This window comes from Sphaerodactylus townsendi, linkage group LG14, assembly GCF_021028975.2.
Source record: "Sphaerodactylus townsendi isolate TG3544 linkage group LG14, MPM_Stown_v2.3, whole genome shotgun sequence".
In the NCBI taxonomy this organism is placed as follows: Eukaryota; Metazoa; Chordata; class Lepidosauria; order Squamata; family Sphaerodactylidae; genus Sphaerodactylus; species Sphaerodactylus townsendi.
In genome coordinates this window covers 1,347,380-1,360,542 of record NC_059438.1, presented here as the reverse complement: position 1 = coordinate 1,360,542, position 13,163 = coordinate 1,347,380, and the positions used below count along the sequence as shown (strand labels likewise).

General features: G+C 43.7%; 1 protein-coding gene across 3 annotated transcripts in view; it reads right to left on the bottom strand.

Moving 5' to 3' along the window:
* Nucleotides 1-13,163, bottom strand: part of CDH11 (cadherin 11) — a 121,467-nt gene that overhangs the window by 32,561 nt on the left and 75,743 nt on the right. For all 3 annotated transcript variants that reach the window (XM_048515281.1, XM_048515282.1, XM_048515283.1), the window contains one exon: nt 1,176-1,588. In XM_048515281.1, the coding sequence (XP_048371238.1) occupies nt 1,176-1,403 (228 nt within the window). In that variant the 5' untranslated portion in view covers nt 1,404-1,588. The remainder of the gene's footprint in view (nt 1-1,175; nt 1,589-13,163) is intronic.

Here is a 13,163-nt window from a genome sequence, read left to right as displayed (position 1 = left end):
TTCACAGAAAATGTGTTGCAGCCCAGATGCGGGTTAATCTGTGAGAAACCTCAAGAACTTAGCTACCATTTAGGCAGAGCTTTATTTTTTTTAAGCCTAAATTGTATGACATGTCTGCCATGTAGCATCAGACCAACCTGTAATGAGCATATGTTCCTTGGTCTGCTTCTTTGAGTGAACTCCTGTATAAGGAAGGTCTTTAATAGATAGTTGGTGATCTGCAGGCTCAGCCCACATCATTCCTAGCAAATGAGGCCTTGAATCAACACTTCCTAAGCAAGTGTTCTGAATGTCCTGGGAATTTCAGTACAGATGAGGGCAGCATCCTCTGAGACCTTTGCCCGCATATATTTTGACATCAAGTCACTGTAGGGTTTTCAAGGCAAGAGATAGTCAGAGGTGGTTTGCCATGGCCTATCTCTGAGAAGCAGCCTTGGTATTCCTTGGTGATCTCCCATCCAAATACTGATCAGGACTGATCCCTGCTTAGCTTCTGAGATCTGACAAAAGTAAGCTAGCCCAGGTCATCCAGGTTGTATAAACCCTGAAATTGCATGTAAAAAAGGTATGAGCACACTGGTCCTACCCGCATCAACATGTGATCACTGGTTTGAAAGCACAGTCCATATGCATAATCTCCATTCACATAATCAGAAATGGTGCCTTTTCAGCTATTTGGATTGCAGATAAACATGCTTCATGAGGATACTTCAAGCCAGTAACTGTACATAGGTGGAGAACTATGGCTGATTATACACTGCTGCTCTGCCCTGCAGCGAGGCAACATTTCATTTGGGACAGAAATTTCTGTACTGAAGTGCTCTGTGTTATGGCATCACAGATCCTAAAAGACCTGCAGTTAGTGAGAGTGGGGAAACCCCGATGTTTCCCCTCGCTTCAGGGTTTCTGCTGTTTCTGGTCTTCTCTCCCCCGCCCCAAACCCTTTCCAGACTCTACCAGCAGATCTCCAGGCATTTCCAAAACCCAGGTTGGAAACCCTAATAATGTTATTTCCAGGGGTTCCCAATCTCTCAAGAATGACTTTTTGTGAGTCACAGCAAGACTGATCTCTTTGTGCAAGCAGAACTTGAGATTCCCTATATCTAAGCCTATGTTTCCAGGCTTCTAATGGGGCAAAATCAAAGCAATATCAAATTCCATCAATGGTTCCTTACCCTGCCCACCAGTACAGGATCTGGTCCTGTATATTCCTCTATGACAAAGAATTGATTCCACACCCATCCTCTTTTGGAGCGGTGGAGAACTTGTCCTTCTTTCCCCTTTTCATGATGTCCATGGAGCAGCGGCCTTGAAGCAGTCAGTCTTTCCGTTGCTATGGCCAGGCTGTAACTAACCATTCCCAGGCAGAGAAGGGCAGCATGTAAACAGTTGTCCTCCTTCATTTTTGGTTAAGGTATAGGCACCAGGAGTATCCCCAAATCTATTCCTTCTTCGCTGAGCCCCCACAAGAGTCCAAAAAAGGAACAATATAATTCTCTGGAATTTCAGATGTAGTTTTCCATATGTAAGATATCCCTGATCTTTAAGTGCATCACTTCAGTTCTATCCAGTATCCCACAATCAATTCCTACAGAAAAAGAAAAAACAAAGAAGTTAGTTTTTTTAATCTTCCCATCTGGTGAGTGAATTATCCTGGAAACCAAGTATGACCTTTCCCGATGAAAATAATATCTTGGTATAATAATCAGACATTGTAGATATACATCTTGGGGGAGGGGGTTCTTCTCTATTTCCATTGCTTACTTATAACAAACTTTTTTTTAAAAAAAAGATTATCTTCTAGTGCCACCATAAAACGTTAAGTGTTACCATGAGCTCGTGATACCATGAGCAGGGAAGTCCTTTTTCAGTTGGCTAGACAGAATGATCCAAGCATTTATTTATTGAAATAACTATAAGACACTTTTGTGTGCAATGGTGACCCCAAGTGATTTGCATCACTCTCCTCTCTTCCATTTTATTTTCACAACAATCCTGTGAAGTAGGTTCAGCTGAACTGAAGAAAGAAAAGCTGCATCAAGCAACATGAAGGAAAAGCCAAAAGAAAGTGCTTGAAGAAAAATACTTATTGTCTATCCTCCCCTACACATTTCACAGGAGCTTCATCATCTATATTTTTTACATTTCTAGTTACATGCCTGATGAGACTCATGCAAAACCCAGATGAGACTCATGCAAAACCCTGATGAGACTCATGCAAAACCCTGATGAGACTCATGCAAAACAAGTAAGGGATTATAGATGATAAATATCTCCCTCAAGCTCTTTTCTTTCTTTCTTTTCACCCTGTTAACTTCCTCAGCCGAGCTCAAATCAAACCTGGGACTTCCTGGATCTTATCTGACAATCTAACTACTATGCTATGTTGATTCATATTCTCATTCCCCATCATCATTTTGCACTACCTTTCTTAAGCTCCACTTAACAAGCAGTTATATTCTAATGCTCACAAAGGTAGTTATCATTTTCTGTGTTTAACCACGTCAGGCTGCAGGTTGTAGGCTTACATTTAGGGCTGCCAACCTCCAGGTGAGACATAGAGATCTCATATATTACAAGTTACCTGCAGATGACAGATTTAGGTGGGAAATAAGGCATCCCAATCACAGTGACAGATCCTCATAGGGCATCCAAAAACATATTTAATGGAGAAGTTGTCATGTTCCTGGTTAGTTTTATAGGGAGTAAACGGCAGGGATTTAAAGAAGACAGACAAATGCGAGAGCAAATTTTCATTCACCGACCATTAATTTCAAATGATGCTGTTGACAATATGCATAAGAAGATATGCAAATATTCCTTGTAAAATGTAACATTTTATTACTGGGATTATTATCTAACTAACAGAAAAGACAAGAAAATATATGAAACTGTTTACTATCAGTTGTTCAGGCATGAAGAACTAAACACAAAACATTAACCCTACATCTAAACTATTGTCCTTAATTTACTAATTAGGGTTTAATGTGATAATTGCCTTCAATCTCTATGTTTTAAAAAATCCCTATGTAGCGGAAAGAGTAGGCTTATGCATTGTCTATAAAGAAAGTCCTGTTTCATCCACATTTGTTGGCAACAGTACCCCCCAGTACCCCCCAGATTTCCTTCTAGTACCACCACAAAAGAGTGAGCATTTCAAAGTGGAGGTTCAACTGTAACATTTTATCACTGCACACTGGCAATTGAAGCAAATAGACTTCAGGAATGTATGTTCTGAATTGGATATGCATTAGCCTTAAGCTCTTGTGAACTGTTCATGGGAAATGGGCATCATGATCAGGAAGAGAACATTGTTCCACACTCTATCACAAAACCACACGAATAGCTCAGCAATAATTACTTCATTCATCGGTTGATTCATCTGGATCAGCCCTTCAGTACAAGTATGGGCCAATAAACGTGGGTGAAAGGCGGGTTACATGGACCCATCCTTGCCCCCGTCCTTTTGCATGGCTGTCTGTCCCGTGGACAGTGAGCGCATTGGCTGAGGCACATACCATCTTCGTTTTGTGTTCTCACCTGCCTCCAATGCGTAGCTCTGCAGGCAGGCATGGCCAATCCCCCAGAGCCACAATAAGGCCTTGTGTGCCTTTGTGCCTGCGCATAGTAAGGAGTTCAGTCTCTGGAACCAGCAGAGGAGAAGCAGTGGTGGAGAAGACTGGGCCAGAAGAGCAGAGTCAGCTCTGGTGTTCATTTTGAAGGGCTTTTCTCATAGCCACATCTTTTAAAACAGTGTACTTTAACAGGGGTTTGCAGGGGTTATCTCTTTTTCTCCTTAAGGCTACTAGGAGCTGAGACTGCTGGAAGGTGGGGCTTAACAGGGGTTAACAGAGGTTCCTCTTTGTCCTGGGCTGCTCAGAGGTGGGGCTCCTGAGGTGAGTCACTCTTTAGTTCAGTCTCTGAAACCAGCGGCGCGCACCGCTAGGCAATTTCATTTTTTCCCTGTTTTTCTTTTTGTTTTAATTAAAAAGGGCATTTCTTGAGGGATAGTACGTACAGATAGCTCCAGGGGGCACAGACTAAAAGTTTAATATTTAAATATCTAAACAAAATCAGATATGAAGGCAGGAAGCCAGCAGGGGGATGGGGGCTTTCCAGTGTTTTGCACTGAGTGTCACATGTATGACTATCTGCCACTGAGACAGAAGTCGTGGGTGTGCCCTCGCTGCAATGAGCTCCTGGCACTCAAGGAACATGTGCGTTCTCTTGAAGCCAAGGTGGCAGACCTGGAGAAGCTGAAAGAGGTAGAGAGGGTGACAGGCAAGGCTTTCAGGGACCTAACAGCTGGATCCCACTCCCAAGGTGATGTCCATTCAGATGTCATGGAGAATGAAGGTCTTGGGGACGGAGGGTGCCAGTCTGAGGTGGGGGAAGATGCTCCCTTAGATGGGACCCCTTCCTTAGCTGGTGATCAGATATCCTCTCGCACTGAGGATACCCCTCAGGGAGGTGGGGGGCTTCTCGTAGTGGGTGATTCGATCATTAGAAATATAGAGAGTTGGGTTTGCGAGAGGCGTGATGACCGCATGGTGACTTGCCTGCCTGGTGCGAAGGTTGCAGATGTCAGCTTAGGTCTAGATAGGCTTTTAGACAGTGCTGGGGTGGAGTCAGCAGTTGTAGTCCACATTGGCACCAACGACATTGGGAAATGTAGCCGGGAGGTTCTGGAAGCTAAATTTAGGCTGCTAGGTAACAGGTTGAAGTCCAGGACCCCCAAGGTGGCATTCTCAGAAATGCTACCTGTTCCACGCGCAGGGCGAGCTAGGCAAGCGGAGATACAGGGTCTCAATGCGTGGATGAGAAGATGGTGTAAGGCAGAGGGTTTCAGATTTGTCAGGAACTGGGGAACCTTTTGGGACAAGGCAGGCCTGTACAAAAGGGACGGGCTTCATCTGAACCAAAGAGGAACCAGGCTGCTGGCGCTCAACATTATAAAAAAGGTGGCAGAACAGCTTTTAAACTGAGCCCTGGGGGAAAGCCGACAGGAGCTGAGGTGACTTCGGTTCGGAATACAGTATCTATGGGGATGCAGACAGAGAGGGAGGTTTTTCTAAATCAACCACATGCAAGCGAGGAACATAGCAATGTGCATGTGACAAGGGATGAGTGTCTACAAAGAAGACTTGAGGGTAAAGCACATAAATCCCCAGGTTAAGGACAAAGACAGGAGTATACAGGTGTCTCTATGCTAATAGTAGAAGCATCTTCGACCTAAAATGGGGAGCTGGAGTACAGAGTTTTGAAGGAGGGACTTTTGATATAGTGGGCATTACAGAGACATTATGGTGGAATAGAAGGAGAACCAGTGGGATGCTGTTATACCAGGCTACAGGCCTCTATAGGAAGAGGATAGAGGACAGAAGAGGCGCATTGGGGGTGGAAGGTTGCCCTTTACATAAAAGAGAGCATAGTGTCACATAAAATAGACAATAAGAAAGGGGAGCTGGTTCCCCTACAGAATCACTGTGGATATATCAATACCAGGTGTGAAGGACAGTTTTAATATTAGGAATATATTATGCGTCCCCCTGACCAAAGTGCACAAGAGGGATTCTGAGGATGGAAAAAAAAAAGAAATTAGAGAGGCCAACAAAAACAAAAAATGTAGTGGTAATGGGTGATTTTAACTATCCCCATATAAACTGGAAAAAATGCATGTTCAGGTCACTTATAGTAAGGAGAGAGCATTCCTGGATATGCGCTAAATGACTGTGGCTTAGAGCAGATGGATTTGTGGGAGAACCAACCAGGGGAGAGGTGATCCTAGATCTGAATTCTATATGTGGGGACCCAGGATCTGGGTGCAGGAAGTCAAGTGTTGTTGAGCCGATATAGGGAACAGCGACCACAATGCTGTATCACCGATTCAGTATCTCTGCATGCGAGACAAGTGAAGCAACTACTAATGTAGTTACATTACGCCTTCAGAAAGGGAAATTTCTCAAAGATGAGGGGATGAGTGCGCAGGGAAGCTGGAAAGGGAGAAGAATCAAGAGAGTCAAAACTGTCCAGGATGCTTGGAGGTTGTTTAAAAACACAATCCATAAAAGCTCAGCTGGAATGTGCTCCCACTTGAGTTAGGGAAAGAGCAGCATGCCCAGTCCAAAAGAAAGCCACCATGGTTAACAATAAGAGAGGTTGAGGAAATTCATCAGAAAAAAGAAAATGTCTTTTTTAGAAAATGGAAGTCCAGGTTTGACTTGGATGAAGAATCATGAGAGGGAACACAAATGGTGGCAAAAGAGAAGTAAAGTTAGCTTATAAAGGGAGGCAAAAAAAAAAGGATTATGCAAGGAACTCCACTTTGTGGCTCGCGAACATCAAAACCAAGCAACAAACAGTTCTTCAAGTACATCCAAAGAAGCAGGAAGCCAGCAAGGGAAGCGGTAGGCCCGTTAGATGACAAAAGGAACAAAGGGTGTGCTAAAAAGATGGCAGGAGATTGCAGAGAGAGCTGAGATGAATTCTTTGCATCTGTCTTCTACCCTAAAGAGGAGGTGGAGAGGAACATTCCTGCACCTGAACCAGAAAAAAAACTTCTTAGGGAAGGCGCATTCCTGATGGGGAACTAGCTGATGATAGTGGTAGACAAAGGGAAGAAGTTCTGGCAGCGACCATTGATAAACTAGAAATGCTTTACCAAATCCCCCTGAAAGCCCAGATTGCATTCACTCCAAGAGGTTCTTAAAGAGCTCAAGGCATGAAATTGCTGAAGTCTTCTCACTTTAATATGCAACTTTATCCCTGAAGGAATCAGAGCTCCACATCCCTGAAAGACTTTGGAAGATGGCCAATGTCACACCAATCTTTAAGAAAGGATCTAGGGGGGACCCGGGAAATTACAGGCCAGTCAGGTTTGACATGGCTGTTCCTGGCAAATTAGTAGAATCTATCATTAAAAGATAAAATTATTAAACATGTAAGAAAAAGCAAGACCTCAAGCATGAGAAAGAGTCAGCATGGCTTTTGCAGAACGGCAAAATCCTGTCTTACAAACTTACTAGAGTTCTTTGAGGGGTGTAAACAGGCATGTGGATAAGGGGGGAACCAAGTGGACATTGTCTACTTGGATTTCTTTCAAAAGGCTTTTGACCAAAGGATTTCCTCCTCACCAGAGACTGATTGAGAAAAAACTCAGCAATGTAAGGAAAGGGAATAAGAGGGGAAGTCACTCCCTATGGATTAAAACTGGTTGGAGAAACAGGAAGCAAAAATTATAGGTGTGAAATGGGAAATTCTCACAATGGAGAGGATGTAAGGAGTGAGTGTCCCCAAGGAATCCGTTTTGGGACCAGTGCTCTTTAACCTATTCATAAAATGAGCCTGGAAGTAGGGGTGGGTAAGCGTGGTGGCCAAGTTTGCACAGCATGATACCAAATTATATAGGTAGCTTGAAGGTGGTGAGGAACCGCACTTGAAGGATTCGGCGAAAGAGCTCCAAGCGGACCTTGATAAATTAGGGTGGAGTGGGCTAAGAAATGGCAAATGCAGGATTCAATGTAGCGCAAAATGTAGAAGAAGTGATGCACAAGTAAAGGGGCAAAAAAATGCAAACTTCACATACACGCCTTCACAGAGGGTCAGGTGCTATCAGGGTCACGAGACCAGGAAAGGGATTTGGGCTGTCTTAGTTGATAGTTCCGTATGGGAATGTCAAGCTCAATGCATGGCAGCAGCTTGTGAAAGAAAAGAGCAGAAACTCTAAGTGTTAGGGGATAATTAGGAAAGGAATTGAGAATAAAAACTGCAAAAGGAATTTGTCATGCCCTTATATAAAAGCAGTGAAGTGCGAATCCGCACTTGGAAGTACTGTGTTCAGATTCTAAGGTCGCATACACATCTCAAAAAAAGGATATTGAAGGGAGATAGAAAAAAGGAGTGCAGAGAAGGGCAACGAGGATGTGATTGAGGGACTGAGCACCTTCCTTATGAGGAGAAGGCTGCAAGCGTTTGGGACTCTTTAGCTTGGAGGAGGCGTCTGAGGGGGGGGATATGATTGAAGTCTATAAAATTATGCATGGGGTAGAAAATGTTGACAGAGAAATTTTTCTCTCTTTCTCACAATAATACTAGAACCAGGGGCATACATTGTAGAAAGAAAATGCTTTGGGGGGAAAGAAAAATTAGAGACTAATAAAAGGAAACACTTCTTCACGCAACGTGTGATTGGTGTTTGGAATATGCTGCCACAGGAGGTGGTGATGGCCACTAACCTGGATAGCTTTAAAAGGGGCTTGGACAGATTTATGGAGGAGAAGTTGATTCATGGCTACCAATCTTGATCCTCTTGATCTGAGATTGCAAATGCCTTAACAGTCCAGGTGCTTGGGAGCAACAGCCGCAGAAGGCCATTGCGTTCACATCCTGCATGTGAGCTCCCAAAGGCACCTGGTGGGCCACTGCGAGTAGCAGAAAGCTGGACTAGATGGACTCTGGTCTGATCCAGCTGGCTTGTTCTTATGTTCTTATGAAACAACAAACACACTCGAGATTCTTTAGTTTTAACGTGCCTCTTACCCGGAGTTCGCTTGGCCATGGCTGTGAGGCGCATTTTTTAAAAGAATAATGTAAACCGCAATTCTTGAATAACCCGGGTTGAGGGGGAAAATGCAGAGCGAGATTCGTGCAAAGTACTCCTCTGGTTTTTTTTACCGAGATTATCCCAGTTTAATCAGTCCATACGGAAAGGGCCTGCATCAGAAACTGAAATTTTCACATCAAAATGGTTTATTCTCGAAATTCAGGGACATCCTAGAAATGGAGACATGATGTTTCCAGTGAGATCCATGGATGGATGGAAAAGGAGTGTTTAAAATGGCCATTTATTGAAGCCAACAGTTATGTTGGATTGCAAAATAGCAGAACACGGGGCAAGTTATGGTATGCCTTATAGAAGTAGAATTAAGCAGAAAGTGCACTAAGAAGTCTAGTAGACAAGAATGCAACTGTCGCCAATAAGTTTTATTTACTGTAATCCTGGGAGCTGAGGGTGGCTTTTTAATAAAAAAATATTAACCTATAAAATGTCAAGATAAAATCCCCACCCTCCTTAAAAATATTTCCCTATTCCCATCTTCTGAAATAGTTTTTTCACTAAATTTCCTTGGGGAAAAATGCAAACCAATGAAGCAACCCCGCCCCCCCAAGGAATAATGGCTGACAAAATAGACTCTAGGAAACCACATGTACCGCATGGTATTGAAGCATGCTCTATACATAGCTGGTAGAGTGCCAAAAGCACCAAACAAATTTCCAGAAAGGGTCTTTGCTTCAAACACCATGTGCTGAAGACTAAACAATCTGGTGGATTTCTCTAACTGGCATGTCTGCATGGTAAATTTAAATACAGTTGGTCCTCAGGGATGCATATTTAACTAAGATTTCCCGAGTATGCTATATAATGACATTATGATTGATAGCATAATTCAGAGACATTTTATAGGAATATGGAGAATGGAATATTCAAGGCAACACAGAGATAAAACAATTGAACCTCATCTGCAGTTAGACAGTGGGAGAGAGTGAGGATAAAGCCAGGCTACATTGATCTATGGTTTAACAATTTCCAGATTGGCTACTGAAACATGAGCTGCCTAGGGTTTTTCTGGAAGATAAGTCAGAGATCCTTCTGATATACAATATGCTCATGTGTTTGTTAACTGATGCTGGACTCCGCAACCTCTAGCTATTCACCAATTTTATGATAGCAGCACATATTTCTGGTTTGTTTGTGAGCACAAGTCAAGGTGCTGGTATTCTTTCATGAATTTATATTTGTTTATTTAAACGATTTGTAACCTGCCATTTCGCCCAAGCAAGACCACCAAGGCTGCTAATAATTAAAACACAGAGCTGTATAAAAACACATCATAAAATGTGTTAGAATCCAGAACAAAAACAAACAAAGGGATTCTTTAAAGGCCATCAGTGCCTGGGATTAGGGTTGCCAGCTCTGAGTTGGGAAATACCTGAAGATTTTGGGGGTGGTGTTACCAGACTGACCCATGGTGGGTGGTGGGTGTGGCTTTGTTCTAGAAACTGTGTCTTTACCTATCCTGCCAACTCTTGGATGTGCCTAGCAGTACAGTGCCAAAATGGGGTGCCCATTCTCTGCATTGGCTAGTGTACCCACAAGGACACAGTAAAATTCTGTCTGGACTTGCCTTCGTCCATAACTGCCTTGTGAACTATTTGCCTCACATCTTTTCTAAAGGGATGAAGAGAGAACACTATTTCTTCTCTGGAAGCCTCCACTTCTCATCTCAGGCCTGAAATGTCCATCCTGAGAAGCCAAAGGACTTGTTAATGTGCTTGGCCCCAAGTGTTCCTGCCAGTATTGTATTAGCCCAAAAACTTATTCCGCTGAATAAGCCCTCTCTAACAACCATCATATTTACATTGTCATTATCCTATAGGCACAATTGACTCAGTTTGCTGCCCGCCCATTCCAGAACTCCCAGTTCAGCCCATCAGGCTACCCCGTTTCCCCGAATATAAGACATCCCCGGAAAATAAGACGTAGTAGAGGTTTTGCTGAAGTGCGAAATATAAGACATCCCCCACAAGTAAGATGTAGCAAAGTTTTTGTTTGGAAGCATGCCTGACGAACAGAATACAGAAATATAAGACATAGCGCATCTTTGGGAGCAAAAATTAATATAAGACACTGTCTTATATTCGGGGAAACATGGTAAATATGCAAACCATGATATTAATTACTGAAACCATTAAGGTTGATGACTGTCTATTGTCTTTTCCCGGAAAGGAAGAATTACCCTTTGTTCTGGGAGATTAAGGGCCCCACTGCATAACCCTGAGGGTCCCTTTTAGTGTTGGTGGTGCAGGCGCTCTGAACTCACTGTTCAGACTGAGCCGTGCAGGGTTCGTGCATGCTCGGACGCAGGGCGTCCAAGCCTGGGGCATCTGAGCGCTCGTCTATATGACTCCATGGGGCTCGGATCCACAGCGCGCCCAATCCGTGGCTCATTCGAGCCACCAGAAAAAGGAAAAAACCCTCCTAGCTGGCAAGGATTGAAGCTCAGAAGGAGGGGGGGTAAAAAACCACCCACTCACCCAGTGGCAGCGCTCCCACTCCCCCCACCCCAAAAGAAAACCTCCCCCCCCCAAAAAATCTACTCTCACCCACAGATGCTGCTTCCTGGAATGAACACAACAGCAGCAGGACCGGCAGCACAAGGCGTTGTGCACAACACGTTGTCGACCCCCAAAGAGGGCGCCCCTATTCCCCATTCTTTCCGATGGGAGCTAAGGAGATGGGGGCTACCCCTTTGAGGGTCCATAATTTTGCCCCCACTGAATCAAACTGCACCAAACTTGGGGGGCATCATCAGGAAAGTCTCCTGATGATACCCTGAAAATTTTGTGCCGATATGAACAAAACCCCGCCACCTGCAGGCCAAAACATCAAAAACCACCTAAAAAATAAAAACGCATCCGAGAATCTCAGATGCTTCCACAGGGTCGGATCTCAGCCAATCCGAGCGCATCCATCCGACCCTGGATCTGAGCCCGAACTGGCCCGAACCTCCTTGGCATCGACCAACCCTAGTCCCTTTCTCCTTATAAGAAGCCCCCTCTCCCAGTAGTCAGTGTTCAATATCTCTGGACACCTCTCTTTCCGCTGACATCGTCCCACAACACATTATTCTTTCTTCAACCAGAGCTAAGCATGGGTCACTCAGCTCTGTTCATCAGACCATTCCACTCCAACATCAGGTGACTGTAACCCTTACTCCCCAGCTCCTTTCATCTATTCCAAACCTATTCACTCAACACTGCTTATATCATAGGACTGTGCATATGTTCTGTTGCTCTGATTATTGTGTGCTTGTGTACCCCTATTGGGACATTTGGCATGACTGCAGGGGTTCATTTCTGTATGCCTTTGCAGCTATGTATGCATTGATATTTTTTTTTAAAGAGAAGCATTTTCATGTGAAGGCGCAAAAGCAACCTGAATTGTTTCCACAGGCTCAAACTGCTTCCTGAACACATAAAGAACACACATGCAAATGGGGGGGAGGGGGAGGAAAGGTCTCATTTATAATGACTGCAGCTCATTATAAATATGCTATGCAGAATCCACTGCCGTGTGGACTAGCCAGTTCAATAGGCTTTGCCATAGTTATAATGCTAATTAGTGACACCCAGAATTCAAAAGGGAAAGTTTTTTTTAAGCCAAGCAATTAGTTAATTAATGAAAAGTAGTTGTAATTGAATGTAGAGGATTGTTCCTTAAACAGTCTACTGACAAATATTCAACACTGCCTGGATGAATAATACTATCCAGACCAACCTCCTGTACTTTGGCATAAATGCCTAACTTTGTCCCTACCTTCTGTTTCAGAGAAATATTGTGGAAAGGTGCTTAAGTAATCTTCTCCCCTGCTGAGATTTTTTATGAGGCAAAGTAAAAGCTGTGGCTTTAATCTGCTTAGCTATTAACAGATTTGCATTTTGCAGTGAACTCAAGAATGTTGTTTCGACTAGATGCTGCCTCAGACTGACTGGATTAAAGAATAGAGCCAAATTGCATAATTATTTTGAAATTTCTATCCCACTTTTCCATAGATACTCCCAAGGCAGCAACATGCTCCCATTCAGTTATGTCTGAGGACCACCCCACATTTTTAATTTTATTTTATTTAACAAATTGTGTTTGGGTCCTTCTGACCTAATTTGCTTTTACCTCAGCCACATAGCATTTGCAGGAAATGTCATTTTTAAAGTCTGTTTGACTCAGGACAACTCAGGTAGCGTCCACCTACCCCTGCCCTTTTCCTAAACTGAAAGGGTCCTGTGTGGAGAGTTATTTGCATAACTTTGAAGCAAGGTTGTGCCATGACCCTGTTGGGCAGTCCATGAACTGTTCATGGAACTGAAGGACCAAGGATATCAGCTGAGGAAGACCCAGGAAGTCAGAGAGACCCCCGCACAGTAGCACCCCCCTCAGCCTCTGACCCATTAGCTTCAAAGGCTGATTTCAAGGAACTGGCTGTTGGCGTGCTGCCACCAGGGCCTCCAGCTGTTTTCCCAGATCATAGCACGCAATGCCTTGGCATCATTTCTGGTTATGTGCCAGGAAGTGACATCATGGCATTGCCACAACACTGTGACATCAC